We start from the raw sequence: 17,916 nt of genomic DNA, 5'->3' as shown, positions 1-17,916 counted from the left end.
TATATATATATATATATATATATATATATATATATATATCACAATACTTATCCTCCTGTTAGGAGAAAACATATATGCCCCTTAGATAATTTTATGACATGAAACAATAGTAAATATTTGAGAGCAGATGAATGTGTAAATAAAACTTATTTTTTAAATTTCTATAGAACAAATAGCAGAGGTAAGTAATGATGAATATGATAAAATTAATATAGAATATATAAAGAAAATCAATAGTATACATTTATATCATAATACTAATTCTCTTCAGAAAAAAATGGTCAAAAGAAATGATGTAAGAGTTTGTTCATGCACAATATTCTTTGTATAAATGAAAAATTAGAGTCAAGTGACATTCTTGTCAATAAGGTGAATTATAGTATTACATAATTCTGATAATACAGCCATTAAAAAGAATGAGTTAGATTCATTAATATGGAAATATATACATGAAGAAGTATAAGAGGAAAAATAAGTTACAGAATATGTAGAATGTTTAATAATAATAACTTAATGAACATTTGCAGATATATTTATGATCACACATAGGAAGGCTTTTGGAAGAATATCTTACATATGAGGGAATCTTATTTTTTACTTTATACGCTTCTGTATTGTTTTATTGTATTCATGTGTGCTTTTATAATTGAATTATAAAGTACATGTAAGAGAAAGGATCTCCTAATAAATATTCAGATTCACCAAAAATTAAAGCTTTCCAAATTAAGATACCTGGAGTTAGTTAAAACAAAAAGCTTTGTACTGGAATGTCTGCAAAGAAATTGGTCTGTTTCTTTTCTGTAAGGTAGGACTTAGTTTCTGGAGAACAATCTGGCAATATATAACAAAAGCCATAAAAACTAGCTTATCTTTTGATCCTTAAACCCAACTTCTGAAACTATTTCCTGAGAATGTAATTTAAAGAGAAAATAAATTGTTTGTATAAAAAATGTTTGTAGCCACATTATTTTTTAATCAAAGACTGGAAGTAATCCAGGACAAATGTAGATATATGCATACAGTGGACTATTATATTACTAAATAACCCCCAAGAAGACTTTATATATACTTGTGAAATACCTGTAGGCTTGAAAATTTTTTAAGAAATAGAACTCCAATATAAACCTATGTATTTATTGATGACGATGAGAAGGAACAATAGAGATAGGTAAATTCTTGTTATTTGAAGTTAAAGGAGTTCTGTATGTAAGTAGCATTTTATTTATTTTTGAGAATTCTAATCTACTTGTCCCTGCCTTTACTCCTCCCCTCCATTAGTTTGTCTTCCTTTCTGAAGTTCCAAAATTCCTTCTTCAAAAAAATTATTTAAAAAACAAAAACAGGGCCTCCCTGGTGGCACTTGGTTTAGAGACAGCGCTATCAAGCTATCTCCGGCCACTGCAGGAGATAGTTGGATCCCCTGCCAGCCAGGGTGCTAACCACATGGACAGCAGACCTCTCCTGTCTCACAGACTGTTTCCCCTCAGCAGTGTATTTCAGTGCTCTGTCTCTGGTGAATCCTTTCATTGCCACCCACAACTCTGGCCTACACCCCAGTTCTTGTATGCATAAATAAATAAATCTAAAAAAACCCCACACTCTGTTATACCCCTCTACCCTTACTCTCATCCTCTCCCACCCTCTTCCTCTGTGGTAACCTCAGTTCTGTTGTTAAAGTGCACTGGCTTATTTTTATTTTGTTTTGCTCATCTGCTTTGTTTTCTTATGCTATATATTCGGGTGAAATTATCCAATATTTGTCTTTCTCTTGACTTATTTTGTTGTGCATAATCCCCTCAAGTTCCTCCTATTTTGCTACAAATAGCAAAATTTCATCTTCTTTTAAAGCTAAATAGTATCCATTTTGTATATAAACTACATTGTCTTTATCCAGTCATCTATCAGTGGGCATTTGATAGTTATTTCCATATCTTAGTATTGTAAGTAATGCTGCAGTAAACACTTGGCACACATAACTCTTCAAGTTAATGATTTCATATCTTTGGATAGACTCCCAGAAGTAGGATTACTGGTTCTTAGCGTGAGTCTATTTTTAGTTTCTTGAGTAAGCTCCATACTATTTTCCAAAATGGTTGCACCAATTTACATTGCCACCAACAATGTATGAAGGTTCTTTTTTCTCTACACCCTAGCCAACACTTGTTGTTACTAGTCTTTTTGATGTAAGCTGTTCTCACAAGTATAAGATTATATCTCATTGTGGTTTTGATTTGCATTTTCCTAATAATCATTGATGATGAGCTTTTTTTCATGTACCTGTTGGCCATCTATAAGTGTCTTTTCAAATCTGCCCACTTATTAATTGGGTTGGCTTTTTTGTTGTTGAGTTATTGGAGTTCTTTATATAGCTTGAATATTAATCCCTTATCAGACATATAATGTGCAGATAGATATCTTTTCCCGTTTAGTAAAGGTTATCTTTTTGTTCTGCTGGTATTTTCTTTCACTATGCAGAAACATTTTAATTTGATGCAGTCCTTATTTATTTTTACTTTCATTTCCCTTCCCATTGGGGTTGGATCCCCAAAGACATCTCTACCACTGATATTATAGAACATATGACCTGTATTTTATTCTATGTATTCTATGTTTTGTGTGTGTGTGTTTTAAGATTTATTTATGTATACATGAACTGGGGTACAGGCCAGACATGCAGGGGGGTGAGAGAACTCACCAGAGACGGAATGGGGAACAGAACAGTCAGACTGACTGAAATAAGCTGCTGAGGTGAAATGCGGGTGAGGCAGGTGAGATCTACTGCACCATGTGGGTCACCCCCCTAGCCAGGGATTGGACATGTGATGCAGTGGCTGTGGCTTGCTTCATACTGCTGCACTTTAACCCCTTGTGCCACCAGAGAGGGTTTATGGGTCTTACATCCGGGGTTTTTATTCATTTTGAATTTATTTTTGTGTTTGTAGTTAAAGTACTGTGCTTGATACTGTAAAAGACATATGTGGGATATAATACAGATTCTTCCTCTAGTATTTGGTCTTAGTGAATGGAGTCCTCATATTCCCAAGTGCCCAAAAAAGGGGCTCAAAAATATTTTAAAATTCCTTCCCATTTTTTACCTCTCACATCCAACTTAGTTAACAGCGTCCATTGATTTTCCTTCTTTTGTTTTGATATCGTATTCCCATACTGTTTCCCTAATTCAGGCTTTTATTTATCTCTGGCTTGAACTGTTTCAGCAGCTGCTTTAGTTGTATCTCTGAATCTTCACTTCCCACAATGCTGCCAGAGTAATCTTGCAGAAATCATTATCTGATTGTTTTTCCCTCGCTCAAATTCTTCCAAATCTATGCTTCTTCCTAATAGAACTTTACTATGGTGCCTCTGTCCAGTCTTATCTTTTAGCAATAGTGATTTATCTGTAGCTTTCTGCATCTGCCCTGCTTTTCGTATCTTCCTACTTTTGCATGTTCTGATATGTCTGTATTGAATATCCTCCCCACACTGCTTTACTTCTACTTCCTTTCTCAGCTTAAATACTTCTTCAGAGCTCTATTTCTGCTGGGTGCACTTAGATACTCTTTGTCCTTGTACTTTCTATATATCTCATTTGTAGCAATTATACCATGTTGTAGCTGATAATTGGTGTGTCTGCTTCTCCAATAGACAGTAAACTCAAGAATAAAGATCATGCTTAGGAATTAATAATTACAAACAAATAAGGTATTTAACAAATAATCAGGCATTAAATAATTATTCAACAAGTAAAGGGGGCCTCCCTGGTGGCTCAGGGGTTAAACACAGCACCATCAAGCTATCACCAGCCACTGCAGTATGAGTTAGATCCCTGACTGGAGAACTGACCCACATAGTACAGCAGACCTCTTCTGTCTGGCCAGCTGCTCCCCCAAGCAGTATAATTTGGTATCTTTGCCTGTTGCCTGCTTGGTCTTTGGTAAATCCTCTCACATTCTTTAAAAAATAAACCATGTTAGACTTTAAAAAAAAATCTTTTTATATATAATGACATGTAACATTTGTTTCAAGTGTATAAGTATAAATGCTGATTTATACTTGTATGTAATTTTATTTTTTTTTGGTAATTTTAATTTTTGATGATACTAACATAAAATAAATGGAAGGGTTAAATCATTATGCAATCAAGTATATCATAGTAAGTAATAGGAGTTCAGGGGAAAAAAGGAGATCACTGCAGTTGGAAGGAGTTGAAGAAAGAGTCAGGAGAATATATTTCCATAGGGAGATAACATTGATTTGAGCAGGAAAATCTAAAAACCCTAGGGACATGTTTTTATAGTTAACAATATTTGTACAAAGGAATATTTATAATGTGAAAACAAAATACTTCATTGAATTTTGAAAGATACTAAGTATGCAAAAGATTAAGTAAATATATTAAGTAGACCAAAAAAAAAAAAAAAAAAGGAAAGAAAAACGAAAAAGAACCCTAAAAATACAAGGAGTATATTGGTTCAATTTTGAACTTCTTAAATCTAAATATATTTTTAGTGTCTTTTACATTATCTTCTCATCTCTGACAAATGTTTTATTAATTCTATTGTATCATCTGTAATGATCCACATTTTCTCAATCTGCATTCTTTTTTATGTTTGTGTATATACAATATTAAAATATGCTTTGATTAAGTAGCACAGTTGAAAAAATAAGGCATATTTTGAGAGAAAATTGTCCCCACCCCATCCCAATTTACCCTTTCCTCTTCTCCTGTGCTCTGTAGTAAGCTGATTTTATTTTCTTCAGTCAACTTTTAAGTCCATATGATGGGTTATGGTTTGATGCTCCCAGTTTCCAGTGCTGTTGAACTTTACCATTTCCCCTTAAATAACAACATTCTCTGCTTTTTTCTGGACCTCTCTTTTTCTGTCTCTTAGTCATAGAGGGTGTTATTACTTGCCACCTCGGCTTGCTATCTTCCAGACAGCCATTACATTAAAGACAGTTAACATTTTATTATGTTTATAACTATAATAATAACTGACTGCAGGCTCTAAATTAAGTAAGAGAGGCCAGTGGGACAGTTGTGAAAGGGCATGACTTAAGTCCTGGTGAAAAGGAATCAATCGTTCAATGGAAATTAAGGATGAGGAATTTGCGGTCAGGAGGTTTGATGGGCTGCCCTAATGAAAGAAAACCAACCACATGCGCCTGGAAAAAGTGATGGGCATTCTGTTTTTTTTTTTCTTTTTTCTTTTTTCTAATAGACTAGGAACTCTTAGGGGAGCTATAGGTGAACGTTAGTAGGTGAATGCTCTAAAGTCATACACAACATATTAAATCATATCTTGTTTTTCTATGAGAAAATATTTGCAGCTTTGAGCAGATTCTTTTTATCACCTCACTAAAAAAGGTTCTCATTCTTAAAAATGGACTTTAAAGTCTCCAGGTGATTAAGATGGCGAAAGAGTGACACTTCTTGTTCCTCCCATGGATAAACATGGCTACTGTGGTAACACACGTGGTAATACTGTATATGAACTAGGTTTTGGTTACAAAAGATACAGAAGTGAAGGGTGAGAACAGTGTAGACAGGAAAGAAGGATTTGCCTTCTTCAGTCAGTCTTGGGTCTTGACTTGCCACTGTTAGCTGCATGACCTTGGGCAAGTTAATAAACCTGAGTCTCTTCAGCTGTACAATAAGGATAATAAGTATGTTAAATGGTAGTTGTGACTATTAAATAAGATAATGCAGGTTGAATACATAGTACAGTTCTTGGCACACAGTAGGGATAATCCTCCCCGCCCCCAAGGCTTTCATTTTTCGTATTAATTTGTTAAAGGCTTGATATTCAGCACCTCCTTCAGAGAATGACCCAGTGATGGTCACACTTAAGACCGCATCTTATTAAGCGGTTAGCTCAGAGGTGCTTCCCCAGCAGATCTGGAAGGGTGTGTGAAGTTCTCTCATTGGACTTGTTGCCTGGCAGCACGTGTCCCTAGTAGACGTCCATGGCTTGCATTGTAATGCTGCCGGCGCAGGGGCCAGCTGGCTGGGCATGTACAGCCACATGGGCTGGGGCCTCCGTTCCTCCACAGAACAGCAGCCAGCACTAGGGTTAACAGAAAATGACAAACCAGGCATGGACGGGGGAGGCGCCAGCAGAGCAGCGGGATGTCCTTTGATTTGCTTCTGTTATTTGCATGTCTTTCTTGTGATGTCTGTGAAATGTTCAGAATGACAAAGTTTTTTAAGGACCTGCTGACTCCGCCTGAAAATGTGAAAAACCTCCCGTTTAGAAGTCTATTATGTCCAGCTAGCCTGCATTTTCTATATCTTTTTCTTCATTTTTTATTAATGCAAACATTTGCATGAAGACAGACCCTTTGTTTCTTAAAGAGTTCATCTGCTCCTGCCACTTACTGGCCCTGCCGTGCAAGAGCACAACAGAACCTTTGTTAGCTTTCAGCAAAGCTGTTTAGGAACGGTGGCTTACTGAGGACTGCTTCCTGTGCTGTGCGCTTCACTTTGTCCAAAAAGAAAATAGTTCTTAGGAGTGAAAAGAATTTGGACTTTCTTTTATTCCAGTCCTGGATGTTGAAATGACAAGTAGCTCCCAAATTTGTGAGGCACTGGTAATTGCATCGAATGCATTCTCCCCCCCCCCCACTTTACCTTGAATATAATGAGGCTCTTAATAACAATAGCAGGGACAAGTGCTTTCTCATTGGAGTAGAGAGAGACAGAAGTAAAAAGGCAACAGAAAGAGGGGTTGAGAACAGGACAGAAGTGGCTTCCTGTAAGAACCCCAACTTTGTAGCAGAATGTGTTTTGGTATTTAGTCTTTCCCACCTGGGAGGCACACGCCTGAAATGATTGAGTTGAATGAATAGTAGCGCAACGGTGTCCAAATAGTGATGCAGTGTGTGTATTCATTCAGCTAATATTGAGCAACTGCTATGTGGAAGATGCTGAATGGTCTGAGTGGTAAAGGGGATAAAGGATAAAAGGGGATTAAAAAAAAAAACCCAACTCATGGTCCTGACCTGTCTGCAAGGAGAGAGTGCCATTGGGCATAGTTAAGCAGGTCTTTAGGGAGATCAAGAGAAGAACATTCCTTCTGGCAGGGAGAAAATCTGGGAATTCTTCAGGACAGAGGTTGCGTTTGAGTAGAGCCTGGTAGGAAAGTTGGGATTGGACATTGCAGTTATGTTGATGTGAGAGAATAAATGCAAAGTACATATATATATATATATATATATATATATATATATATATATATATATATATATATATTATTTATTTATGCATATAGAACTGGGGTACAGGCCAGAGGTGCAGGGGCAATGAGAGGATTCACCAGGGACAGAGTGGGGAGCAGAACAGGCTGACTGATGAAGTGCACCGCTGAGGGGAGCAGCGGGCAGGTCAGGAGAGGTCTGCCGTGCCATGTAGGTCACCTCCGGGGCCGGGATTGAACTCACGTGGAAGTGGCTTTAGCTTCTTAGTGCTGTGCTTTAACCTGCTGTGCCCACTAGGGAGGGCATGCAAAGTATATTTTTATAGGGTGCTTTGGTCTTGTACACCATTAATTTAGATGACATGTTTAGTGTTGGCATGAGTTTTCTATGTAAACTAAACTAAGAGCACTGTCTAGCCTGTGCTATTCCAGTCACTCACCTTGTGTGACTACTGCACGGTGTCCTGGGATTCTGCAGGAACATCCTTACTTCCACACCAAAACTGGAAACTTGGAGGGATTACTGAGCATTACTGCAACAACCTCCCATAAGCAGGGGGTAGACAGAGTTCTGAGTAGGGATTTGACACCTGAGACTTTGAAAAGTCTTGAAAAGATTTGGAAAGGAATCCCCACCTTCATCCAAGAAGTATCAACCAGAAGAAAGAATTGGAAGTTCTAAGCCCTTGAGTTTTCAACTGCCTTAAATTAGAACTCTTCTCTTTTTGCTATTAGAGTAAATGCAATCCAGTTACTATTCAGTCAGTTGTGGGTGCTCATTTTTATTCAGTTATTTGGAGTATGAAATGCAAAGTTATTGATAAGTTGTTGCTTTAGTATCATATTGTTTTAGTATCACTAATCTGTATATTTAAAAGGTAAAAGATTTATGTGATCTGAAGAGAAACCAGAGTATTAATCTGTATATTGATGAATTGCATGTTATCAAATACAATTGCTGATAATCTTAGTGCATGGTTTGCCTCAAAGGTTACCGCTTTTGATGGTGAGTTAATTTGAGAACTATATAGCAGATCTGGGTGCAGCAGGTTAAAGCACAGCACTATGAAGCTGTCGTAGCCACTTTAGCATGAGTTTGATTCCCGGCCAGGTAGGTGACCCACATGACAGTGCAGACCTATCCTTACCCACCTGCTGCTCCTCTCAGCAGTGTATTTCAGTCAATCATCCTGTTCTGCTCCCCTCTCTGTCTCTGGTGAATCCTCTCACCCCTTCCCCTCCACACCTCTGGCCTGTACCCCAGTTCCGTATGCATAAATAAATAAATCTTTTTTTAAAAGATTTTTTTTATTTATGCATACGGAACTGGGGTACAGGCCAGAGATGCGGAGTGTGAGAGGCTTCACCAGAGACAGAGTGGGGAGCAGAACAGGAAGATCGATGAAATACACTGCTGAGGGGAGCAGCGGGCTGGTCAGGAGAGGTCTGCCGCGCCATGTGGATCTCCTCCGGGGCAGGCAGGAATCGAACTCATGTGGAAGCGACTTTAGGTTCTCAGTGCTGTGCTTTAACCCGCTGTGCCACCAGGGAGGGCCCAAATAAATAAATCTTTAAAAAAAGAACTATACAGCAGATCCTCAAATAATTTAATTCATTATAATACTGACAAAGAAAAAAACTGATTCGCTGCTAGGGCCACTGTGGAGTTTGCATGTTCTCCATACATCTGACGGGTTTTCTCGGGGTGCTGTGGTTTCTTCCCACATCCCAGAGATGTGCACACAAAGTTAATAAGTTGTCTAAATTGTTCCTGAGAGCATGAGTGTAGGTGTGTCTGAGTGCACCCTATGGTGGGTGGATCCTGGTCAGGGTTGGTTCTTACTTTGCATCCTTAGTTGAGTGGGGAAAAAGATGCAAGAAAATAGTAGAAGTGTTTGGGGTCTTTGCTTAAAAGTTTGCTGATGCTCTTGTGATGCAAAATATGCTGTAGAAACTTACATCAATTAGCCTGTGGTAAATTTGGTTTTGTAATATGTAGGTTTGCTGAAAGTCACTGTTTCCAAGAACCTATCAGGATGTTAAGCAAGCACTTACTGTACTGCTCTATGAGTAGCTATTTTTGCAAAGCTATGTCATGACAATTATTACTTGGGTTCTTCCTAGGTCCCATAGATTGTTAACTGTGGGAATCTTAAGTGCTACTTTAGGTTTCTCTGACATTCAGGCAGTACATTTTGTTATGATTAGCTAGCTGAGGGCTATAAATTTGTACTTCTGTAAATGCCTTCTGAAGAAAAAAATTCTGTAGTTTCTAACCCTTGAAATCACCAGATTCCAATGTATTAGTTCTGTATTATGAAAGTTAATGTTAGAAATACTAGAAGCAATAGGATTTAAGCACTTAGCTTAAATAGAAAAGTACAACACCCCCCGCCCCCACCACCACCAGTTTTAGGGAGACGGGAAGTGAGAAGGATTATTGGTTGACCAGAGACTGACTCAAAACACTCAGCTTTGCATAGCTGTTAACGCATAGAATGCCTCTGCTGGCTGATTTTGTTGTTCTCAACTTTACATAAAGATATTTTTTTTTTGAAAAGATTTGTTTATTTCTTCACACAAGAGCTAGGGTCTGGGGGATTTGGGGAGAGAAGTGTGATGTATGTGAGAGGATTCACCAGAGACAGAGTGGGGAACAGAACAGGCAGACCTCTGAACTACACTGCTGAAGTGAGCAGTGGGCAAGATAGAAGAGGTCTGCTGCGCCATGTGGGTCAGCTCCCGGCCTGGGGACCAAACTCATGCTGCAGTGGCTGCAGAGGGCTTGCTAGTGCTGCAGCTTAACCCCTTGCACCCTCAGGGAGGCCTCATCAACTTATGTTTCTTTTCTAGTATTAACAATGGAGAGTCAGTAATTCCTAGTGTAAAATGGGACACAGAGAAGGCTTTTGGATTTTTCTTGTTTTGAGAGGTAGTGGGTTGTAATGTGAGGGCTTGGACTTGAAGTCAGATCTAAGCATGAATACTTGCTCAGCCATTTTTATTAATACCGAGCAACTTCTTCAACTTCTCTGAGCTTCCAAAAAGACTATTACCTACTTCATTGGGTTATGTACAGAATGCATGTGTTAATTCTCATTACCTTATCTCTTTTGGTCAAAGGAAATTGGTCTAATGTGGTCTGAAATCAAAGTTATGGTCTTGTATGGGTGATAAAGTATCTTACCAGAACATACTATATCCCTAAATTAGGACCTACTGGTAAGGACTGAGAATGCAAATAATTAATTTTAAAGGTTGACTAACTTTTTTAACCATTAAGCTATCTATTTGTACTTCACAAGATTAGATACTGTATCATGTTAGTGATTTATATGTGGTACTGAATTTGAAGCTCCTGAACAGTTTACATGACAGGTTGTTAGTTTAATAGGATTACTTTTCTTATCTCAGAGAACAGTCTTAATTTAATTCAACATTTGTGCCAGCCAGCATCTGACTTCCAAGAGACTTCAAAGACCAACATGTTTCTCAAAAAACTCTGGTAAGGGAGGAAGAAAAATCAGATTTAAAGTTGAGCGTCATCCATAGATTTTTTCACTTACACTGTTATTATTTTTTTTATCTATTAACATCACATACAGTAATTCATATGAATATTTTTCCAGTAAGACTTATTTGTTCTAGTATAAGGAGTCTGTTAAAAAATACCAATAATAAAATAAGAGTGTTCTAACTTATGTTGGAAATTCTAGGCCCCTGAAGCAAAATTTCTAAATGGGACCCCCTTATCATTCAACTGTGAACCAAACAACTAATACTTTGATGGTATTTATGTTTGGGAAGAGAGTAAAAAGAAATAGTTGTGGACTTTCCCCATATAAATTAGAGCCTGGATAATTAGCAGTTAATAAGTGAATGCTTCCCACAAACTTAAAGGCTATAACTGAAATGGGTATATGATTATGTGTATTATTATATGTGTATGCTTGTATATAGCCCAGTAATCCTTGAGATAATCTGTAAACATCCTTGGTTGGATGAACAGAACTGTAAACAAGCTAGAAGGGACTAGATAGTAAGTTGGTATCTTGGTGTTCATTTCTATTTGATCCTGTGGATTTTGCAATGTCTGGGAGGGGTATAGAGTGACAACATTAATGATGATAATAACAGTGATAAAAAATGATAGCTCAATCAGACTTGATGACTTAGAGAAACATTGACTCAAACATAGTGCTATTATCTTGAACTTAGGTGAATACTTAACAATAAATGATCGCTGATATTATATATTACACAATTACTGTGGGCTATGCACTATGCTGTGGTTATTATATACATTATTTTATTTAATCCTCTCTATAACCTTAGGTGGTAGTTACTATTCCCCAGTTTTACAGAAAAGGATAGAGAGACTAGGTACCTTGTTTAAATTCATACAGTTAATGAGTGCTAGAGCTAAAAATGAAATCTGGATTAGTCTGACTCCAAATCCCATGTTTCTAACCATTGTAGTAAATTGTCATGTCATTTTAATCTGTAGAATCAGTATCTAGCAATAATATATAAACATATATATCGTATAAATGAATATTTTCTAAGTTGTCTCATTATATTTACTGTCATAGCCATCACACCCATTTTCTAGTAGGATTGCCTGATACTGGGAGAAATTTGATTAGTGTAGAGTGATTTACAGAACAGATTTAATACCCAGGTTCCTTCATTTGTGAGGTTCATATGAATATCATACAGTGTTTATTTATTTTTTAAAAAAAGATTTATTTATTAAAAAAATATTTATGCATACAGAACTGGAGTACAGGCTAGAGGTGCGGGGTGTTGAGAGGATTCACCAGAGACAGAGTAGGGAGCACAGCAGGCAGCTCCATGAAGTACAATGCTGAGGGGAGCAGTGGGCAAGACAGGAGAGGCCTGCTGCGCCATGTAGGTCACCTCTCGGGTCAGGGATCCAACTTGGACTGAAGTGGCTGCAGCTAGCTTCGCAGTGCTGTGCTCTAACCCGTTGCGCCACCAGAGAGGGCCTGTTTACTTATATTTTACTTGGATTTTCCAGTGTATATTGAAGATCTAAGAGCATCTCTTAGACTGCAGTGCTTTCTGAGCAAGACACAGATAACTTGGGCTTTAGTGTGGTTTTCAAAGCAATAGAGCCTTAATGGAATGTGTTAAAAAAAAAAACAAAAAAAACAAAAAAAAACCCTCAGTCCTTTCTGTGGAAGTCAGGGCAAAACAGAAGGGAAAAAACCAATCTGAATGCTTCTTTTTTCCAAGAGGGCAGCTAAGGTGCCCAGATATCTTTGCCCTCCAGGGGTGCAGGTGTGCAGTTTTTATACTTTAATCATTCACATAAATTAAAGCCCATTCCTTTGCATTCAAAAAATAATATAAAATGACACTCCATGTTTTACTGCCAGGCAAGAGCTTTGAACTTCTGTCTCATTGAAGTTTGATAAACTGCAAGGATTTTCCAGGACTGGGTGGTACACTTAACCACCGAGGGAGCATTGCACTGATAAGAGCTGTAGGTGAAGGAAATCACCAAGGAGCAGCTACTAGAGATTGGCTTCGGTGAAATTCTCTGCAGGGAACAACTTTCCCCCACCTTACCTGCTCTTCTTAGTTCCTTCCCTTTTCCCAGATGAAAAGAACCTCAGGGCTTTCTGACTCCTCTTTGTGACCTGGTAGTGGGTAGGGTGAATACGTTGTGATAAGGTGGTTCTTTGTACCAAACTGAAATTTGGTGGCATTTTCTAACTTCGCCCGAATGCTAATTGCCATGTACACCTATGCAGGTGGGGAAAGGATGCGCTCTCTCACACAGACACACACAGAGCAGCTTCTCAAGTGATTTTAGCGTCAACACACACCGCTGCCCTTGTGTTCTGTGTAAAATAAAGATAACATTTACTTCTAAACCTGACTGTGAAGAGGATGGTTCTTTGTTTGAGACAAGTCTGGGTTCAAATCCGGCTTCTCTTACTAGCTATGTAATTTGAGCAGGTCACTTGAATTTTATGTGTCTCAGTTCTCCCATTTGTAAAAGGGAAGTAACCAAGCTACCTATCATAGGATTGTTGTGAAGACTAAATAAAATAAAGCATGTAAAACATCTGGCAGCTTATCGGGCACTTTGTTCAGTAAACTGCACAGGAGATCAAATTGAGCGTAGGAGCTCAAATTGACAGCTGTTACTACTATCAGCATTACTACATATAATATTAAACTAGATGAACGTTAAACAGATATAGTCCTTTTTGTTTGACACACAGTTTGTTTTCTAGAAAGTCTTTTTTCTTTTTAGGAGGAAGAAGTACTTTGATTCTAACTGCTCTGGAAACACTTCTTCTTTAAACAGCTGTCACATTGACTTTTAGTCCCAGGAGCTAGGGGATAGAAGCAGCATGATTTGCCACTAAGTAGAGTTCTTTCATAACTGTCATTAAAAAAAAAAAAGTCCTGTATTAACCTTAGGAAGATCTGTATCTTAAAGCCCATATACACCCAGGAAGGAATCTCTTTGTAAGACCAAGGTAAGTGAGTAGAAGAAGAAAGTACAGAGGTGAAAATACAACTTGTTTTAATGTTTGGCCATTTCAATTCAATGTATGTAATTTTGATCATTGCTATTTTGAAGACAATTAATTCTAGAAATTGGCATATATTGTCTCTAAATTTTATTGTGCCATTTTTTAGAGAAATAGTTTTCCAGTGGGGTGAACTTTTTTTTTCCCTAAAAGAACTGGGGTATAGGCCAGAAGGTGCAAGGGGTGACAGGATTCATCAGAGCCAGAGTGGGGAACAGAACAGGTGGATTTGCTGAGATACACTGCTGAGGGGAGCAGTGGGTGAGACAGGAGCGGTCTGCTGCACTTTACGTGGATTAGCTCCCTGGCTGGGGATTGAACTCAACTCAGGCCATAGTGGTGATAGCGCTGAGACTTAACCCCAAGGTATGAGGGAGGTCCCAAACTTATTTACTTTATTTAAAAGACCACCAGAACTTCAATAATTGCTTTTGGAAGTACCAAATTTTATAAATTTTAGATAATTTCTCCATGTTTTTAGGAGGGATGAGACTATGGAAGGGACAGATTTCATCTTGGTAGCAGTTTCATCGAATTTTGACAGGACTGGCTTTTTATTTTCACTATTCAAAAGACACTAATTGAAAAATATTTTTACATGGTAAATAGAAACACTGAACTGGAAGTTTGTATGTGAAGTATTCTAGATATGCTATTGGATCTAAAGCTAAAATTCAGGGAGGGCAACAGCAGTTGCTGAGAACCTGCTAAATGAGAAATTCTGCCCTGCGTGTTTACTAAAGTAAATCCCTAAAAGCCCAGGGAGACAAGCTTTGAAGAAAATACTTGTCAAGAAATTCAGGCACCATGGTGTGTTACATGTGTGTTACCTTATGTAATTACCATAACCTTATGATGGAAGTAGTAGTCGTGCTACAAAAGTAGTAGAGTTGGTGCTCACGTTTTACGTGTTTATGTTTACGGGTTTTTTTTTACGTTTTACGTGTTTACGTTTGACGTGTTAGAGAGTGGTTGGCTCAGCAGGGGCTGAGCACAGAGGTCCCAGAGGTTGGTATTGGAGCGCTAAGAATGGAACTCACTACTCTAAATGTCAAAGCCCTAATTCTGACCCAGCGATTTCTTAAATTTCAGGGTCTGAAGAAGCAGCAAGAGCACTTCTGCAACCAGTGCAGAAAACATGACTCATGATAAATGAAGGTGCACAGATTTCATGGTCTTCCTGTTACCACAGTTAACAACTTATCATGCCAGCATGGAAATAGTCGTGGTCCTTAGACTTTTCTTTGCCATCAGATCATTTATATGAAGGACATGGAACCACTATTTCCTGGGCTTAATTTCGGAAGCATGTATAAGTAGAAGGGGGTGGAAAGATGTGAGAAGAAAAAAAGCTCCAGGTCTCTCTGCTAAATAGTGCTGAAACTCAGCATCATTAACTCACCCTCATCACTGAAATGAAATCGAAAAGTTGATGCTAATACTAACAGCCGGTCACATGGCAGTAGGTCATGTTCTGGATCATCTGCCATTCTGACCCCTGGGTCAGTGAGGGCCAGCAAGTTCGGTTTGCCTGTTCCTGTCAACTTCCCAGAGCACAGGTTGCACCTTGATAAATTTTCACAGCCTCCTAGGATTGGAAAGACTTTTTATTTTTTCTTTCTCTTACATTTGTTTGCAGCTCAGCGACATGTCCTCACATACATGGAGGATGCAGTGTGTCAGCTACTAGAGAACAAGGAAGATATTAGCCAATACGGCATTGCCAGATTCTTCACTGAATAGTAAGTACATGAATGTTTTACCAATAGGCATGCCCAGACGGGCGGCACTTGGAAGCAGAAAAGGCACATGAAGAAGAGCAGGATGGGTCTTCCCGTTGGCCCTGGGGTTAAGTCTCAGCGCTGTCACTGCTACAGTCTGAGTTCGATTCCCGGCCAAGGAGCTGACCCACGTAGTACAGCAGACCTCTCCTGTCTCACCTGCTGCTCCCCTCAGCAGTGTACTTCAGTAGATCTGTCTGCTCTGCACCCTACTCTGTCTGTGAATCCTCTCAACCCCTGCACTTTTGGCCCACACGCCAGTTCTTCTACATAAAAATAAAATAAAATCATTTTTAAAAAATTGAATAGAGCAAGCAAGACAATGCTAATTATGGAGTAGCAGTGAATGCTTGGCTTTGGTAGACTGATTGAGGGGTGCTCAAACTTGTTTTGGAGCCTGGCTTTGAGGCAGTAGTCTTGTCCACTGAGAAGTTTCGTGAATAGTCATGACAACAGTGCTGAGTAGCTGTCTCTTGACCTGTTAGATCTGTTTCTTTGGGTTCCTCTTACAATTTTTAACTTCCTCTGTGATTCAAAATACTCACTCCCATTTCCTTTTAGAAAATTCATTTCTAACCTGTGTTTTTCATGGCTCAGTTCTTTCATGAAACTACTTAGGATAATGCTCTTTTTCAGTTCACTTTCTATAGGGTGCTGTGCCCATCAATAATTTAAAACTATTTCTAGCAGCAGGATATATTTCATATGTTTTATCTTTGAAGGATTTTTTTTTCATACAATATTCTTGGAGCATATAAAAATCAAAAACAGTTTCTTTTTAAAATACTACAGAAGTGTTTTTGGGCTGAGTGAGATAGTAATGTTTAAACACCTTGGTTTTCTTTAAAACACCGTAAAAGAGTGTGCAACATAAATATTAAGCATTTTTTAATACCAACATGCTATGCATACTTACGTAATCATTTTGGATTCTATTTTTTCCCAGTTTATGGGGATCATTTTACAAACTTTTATTTAAGTTGACTTATGAATTCAAGTCCATCCTCCTTGAACTCAGCATTTTCCTTTTTATTCTCCAGAGGTTACTTAGGTTGCTGTTTGGGGAATTCTTGACTCTCCTTCGCTCTTTTGCTGAGTTAAGGTTTTATAAATTAAAATCAAGATTCACTTATAGATAGGAATTTCAAGTTCCTGGGAAAAGCAGGCTTTCCAGGCGCAGAGCTGGTCCTTTCTCCCAATCTTCTAAAGGGGAATGAAGTAGCGAAAGGAAAGGAATCCTCCTTGTTCTCATAGTGTGGGCTGAAGCAAATGAGGTAGGCAGGGAATAAAGACTGAGCTTGAATAGCCTTGCCTGCTTTTACAGGACGGACAAGTCTAGGGGTCAAGTTTCTGGGCCGTTTAATCTGTACCAGTACTCGGAGGCTCCTTGCCAAGTGAAATATGATTCTTCTGGGGGCGATGTGTCTTCCCCCCTTTTTCTATTTGACTCCCCTCCTATCTCCCTCCCCCCATCTCTTTTATAAGTCTTTTCATGAAGGTAGGTATCATTTTCTTCATCTTTGTTTACTCCCAGGGCCTTGCACAATGCTTAGCATATAACAGGTGTTAGGTAAATGTTTGTTGAATCTGTAGCTCTATCTATATTTAAAGTTCTTGCATATTATCTTCTCTTCTTCTTGATCTTGTTACTAATAAAGACAGTCTCGTGTGTTGATTCCTTTAAGACTCTGCAAACCATCCGGTGTCTAGCACTCCAAAAGTAAGCTCCATTGGGCTCAAAACAATACCAGAGAGCCAGAAATACGGCTTACAACTGTTTCAGAATGCTGTTGCCTGAGTTTTGATCTACTAATGTGCTGTTGAAATTTTTAAGATTTTCCACAGTGCTGATAGAAATCTGGTTGCCAAGTGAGCTGTTTCTTGTCCTTGGGAAACTTCAAATTACATAATGTATGTGACTGGCACATACCTGACACTTTGATAACTCTAAAACACCATATTGGCTTGAGGCAAATTATTTTGAGAGGTGAATCAACATCAAAGCTCTAAAATCCTTTTAAAAGGACTTAAAAGATGTGGATGTGTGATAGAATGGGAAATAGTATTTGGTAGACAAGAAGAACTGAATAATAAAAACTCCTGATTTTACTTTGATTGTGAATTTTATTTACCTAGTGAAAACATATCTTTTTCAGGCTGTTTTGTATTGATTCATAGAAACATGATGTGAAAAGCACACTGCTCTAGGCAGAAGAGCTACTTACACTTACAGTCCTTGCTCTGTCATCTTAGGGAAAATTTCTGAAATTTTTTCATCTTCGGGTGCTTAATCTATGAAATGCTATATAACTCAAGTCTTTAATGATGATGACGTAGCAAGTATGTATTATAGTAAGCAATTTTTTTTTA

General features: G+C 38.2%; 1 protein-coding gene across 5 annotated transcripts in view; it reads left to right on the top strand.

Moving 5' to 3' along the window:
* The window catches only part of LOC101629986 (chromosome unknown open reading frame, human C11orf49), a 136,808-nt gene that overhangs the window by 14,042 nt on the left and 104,850 nt on the right, over positions 1–17,916 (top strand). For 3 of the 5 annotated variants that reach the window (XM_004682852.2, XM_004682851.2, XM_012725415.1), the window contains exon 2: positions 15,405–15,507. The exons of the other annotated variants lie outside the window; for them this stretch is intronic. In XM_004682852.2, coding sequence (XP_004682909.1) covers positions 15,405–15,507 — 103 coding nt within the window. The remainder of the gene's footprint in view (positions 1–15,404; positions 15,508–17,916) is intronic. 5 annotated transcript variants of the gene reach the window in all.

This window comes from Condylura cristata, unplaced genomic scaffold (genome assembly GCF_000260355.1).
Source record: "Condylura cristata isolate star-nosed mole 26May11 unplaced genomic scaffold, ConCri1.0 scaffold00015, whole genome shotgun sequence".
NCBI classification, from domain to species: domain Eukaryota; kingdom Metazoa; phylum Chordata; class Mammalia; order Eulipotyphla; family Talpidae; genus Condylura; species Condylura cristata.
This window is presented reverse-complemented; position numbering and strand designations above follow the sequence as displayed.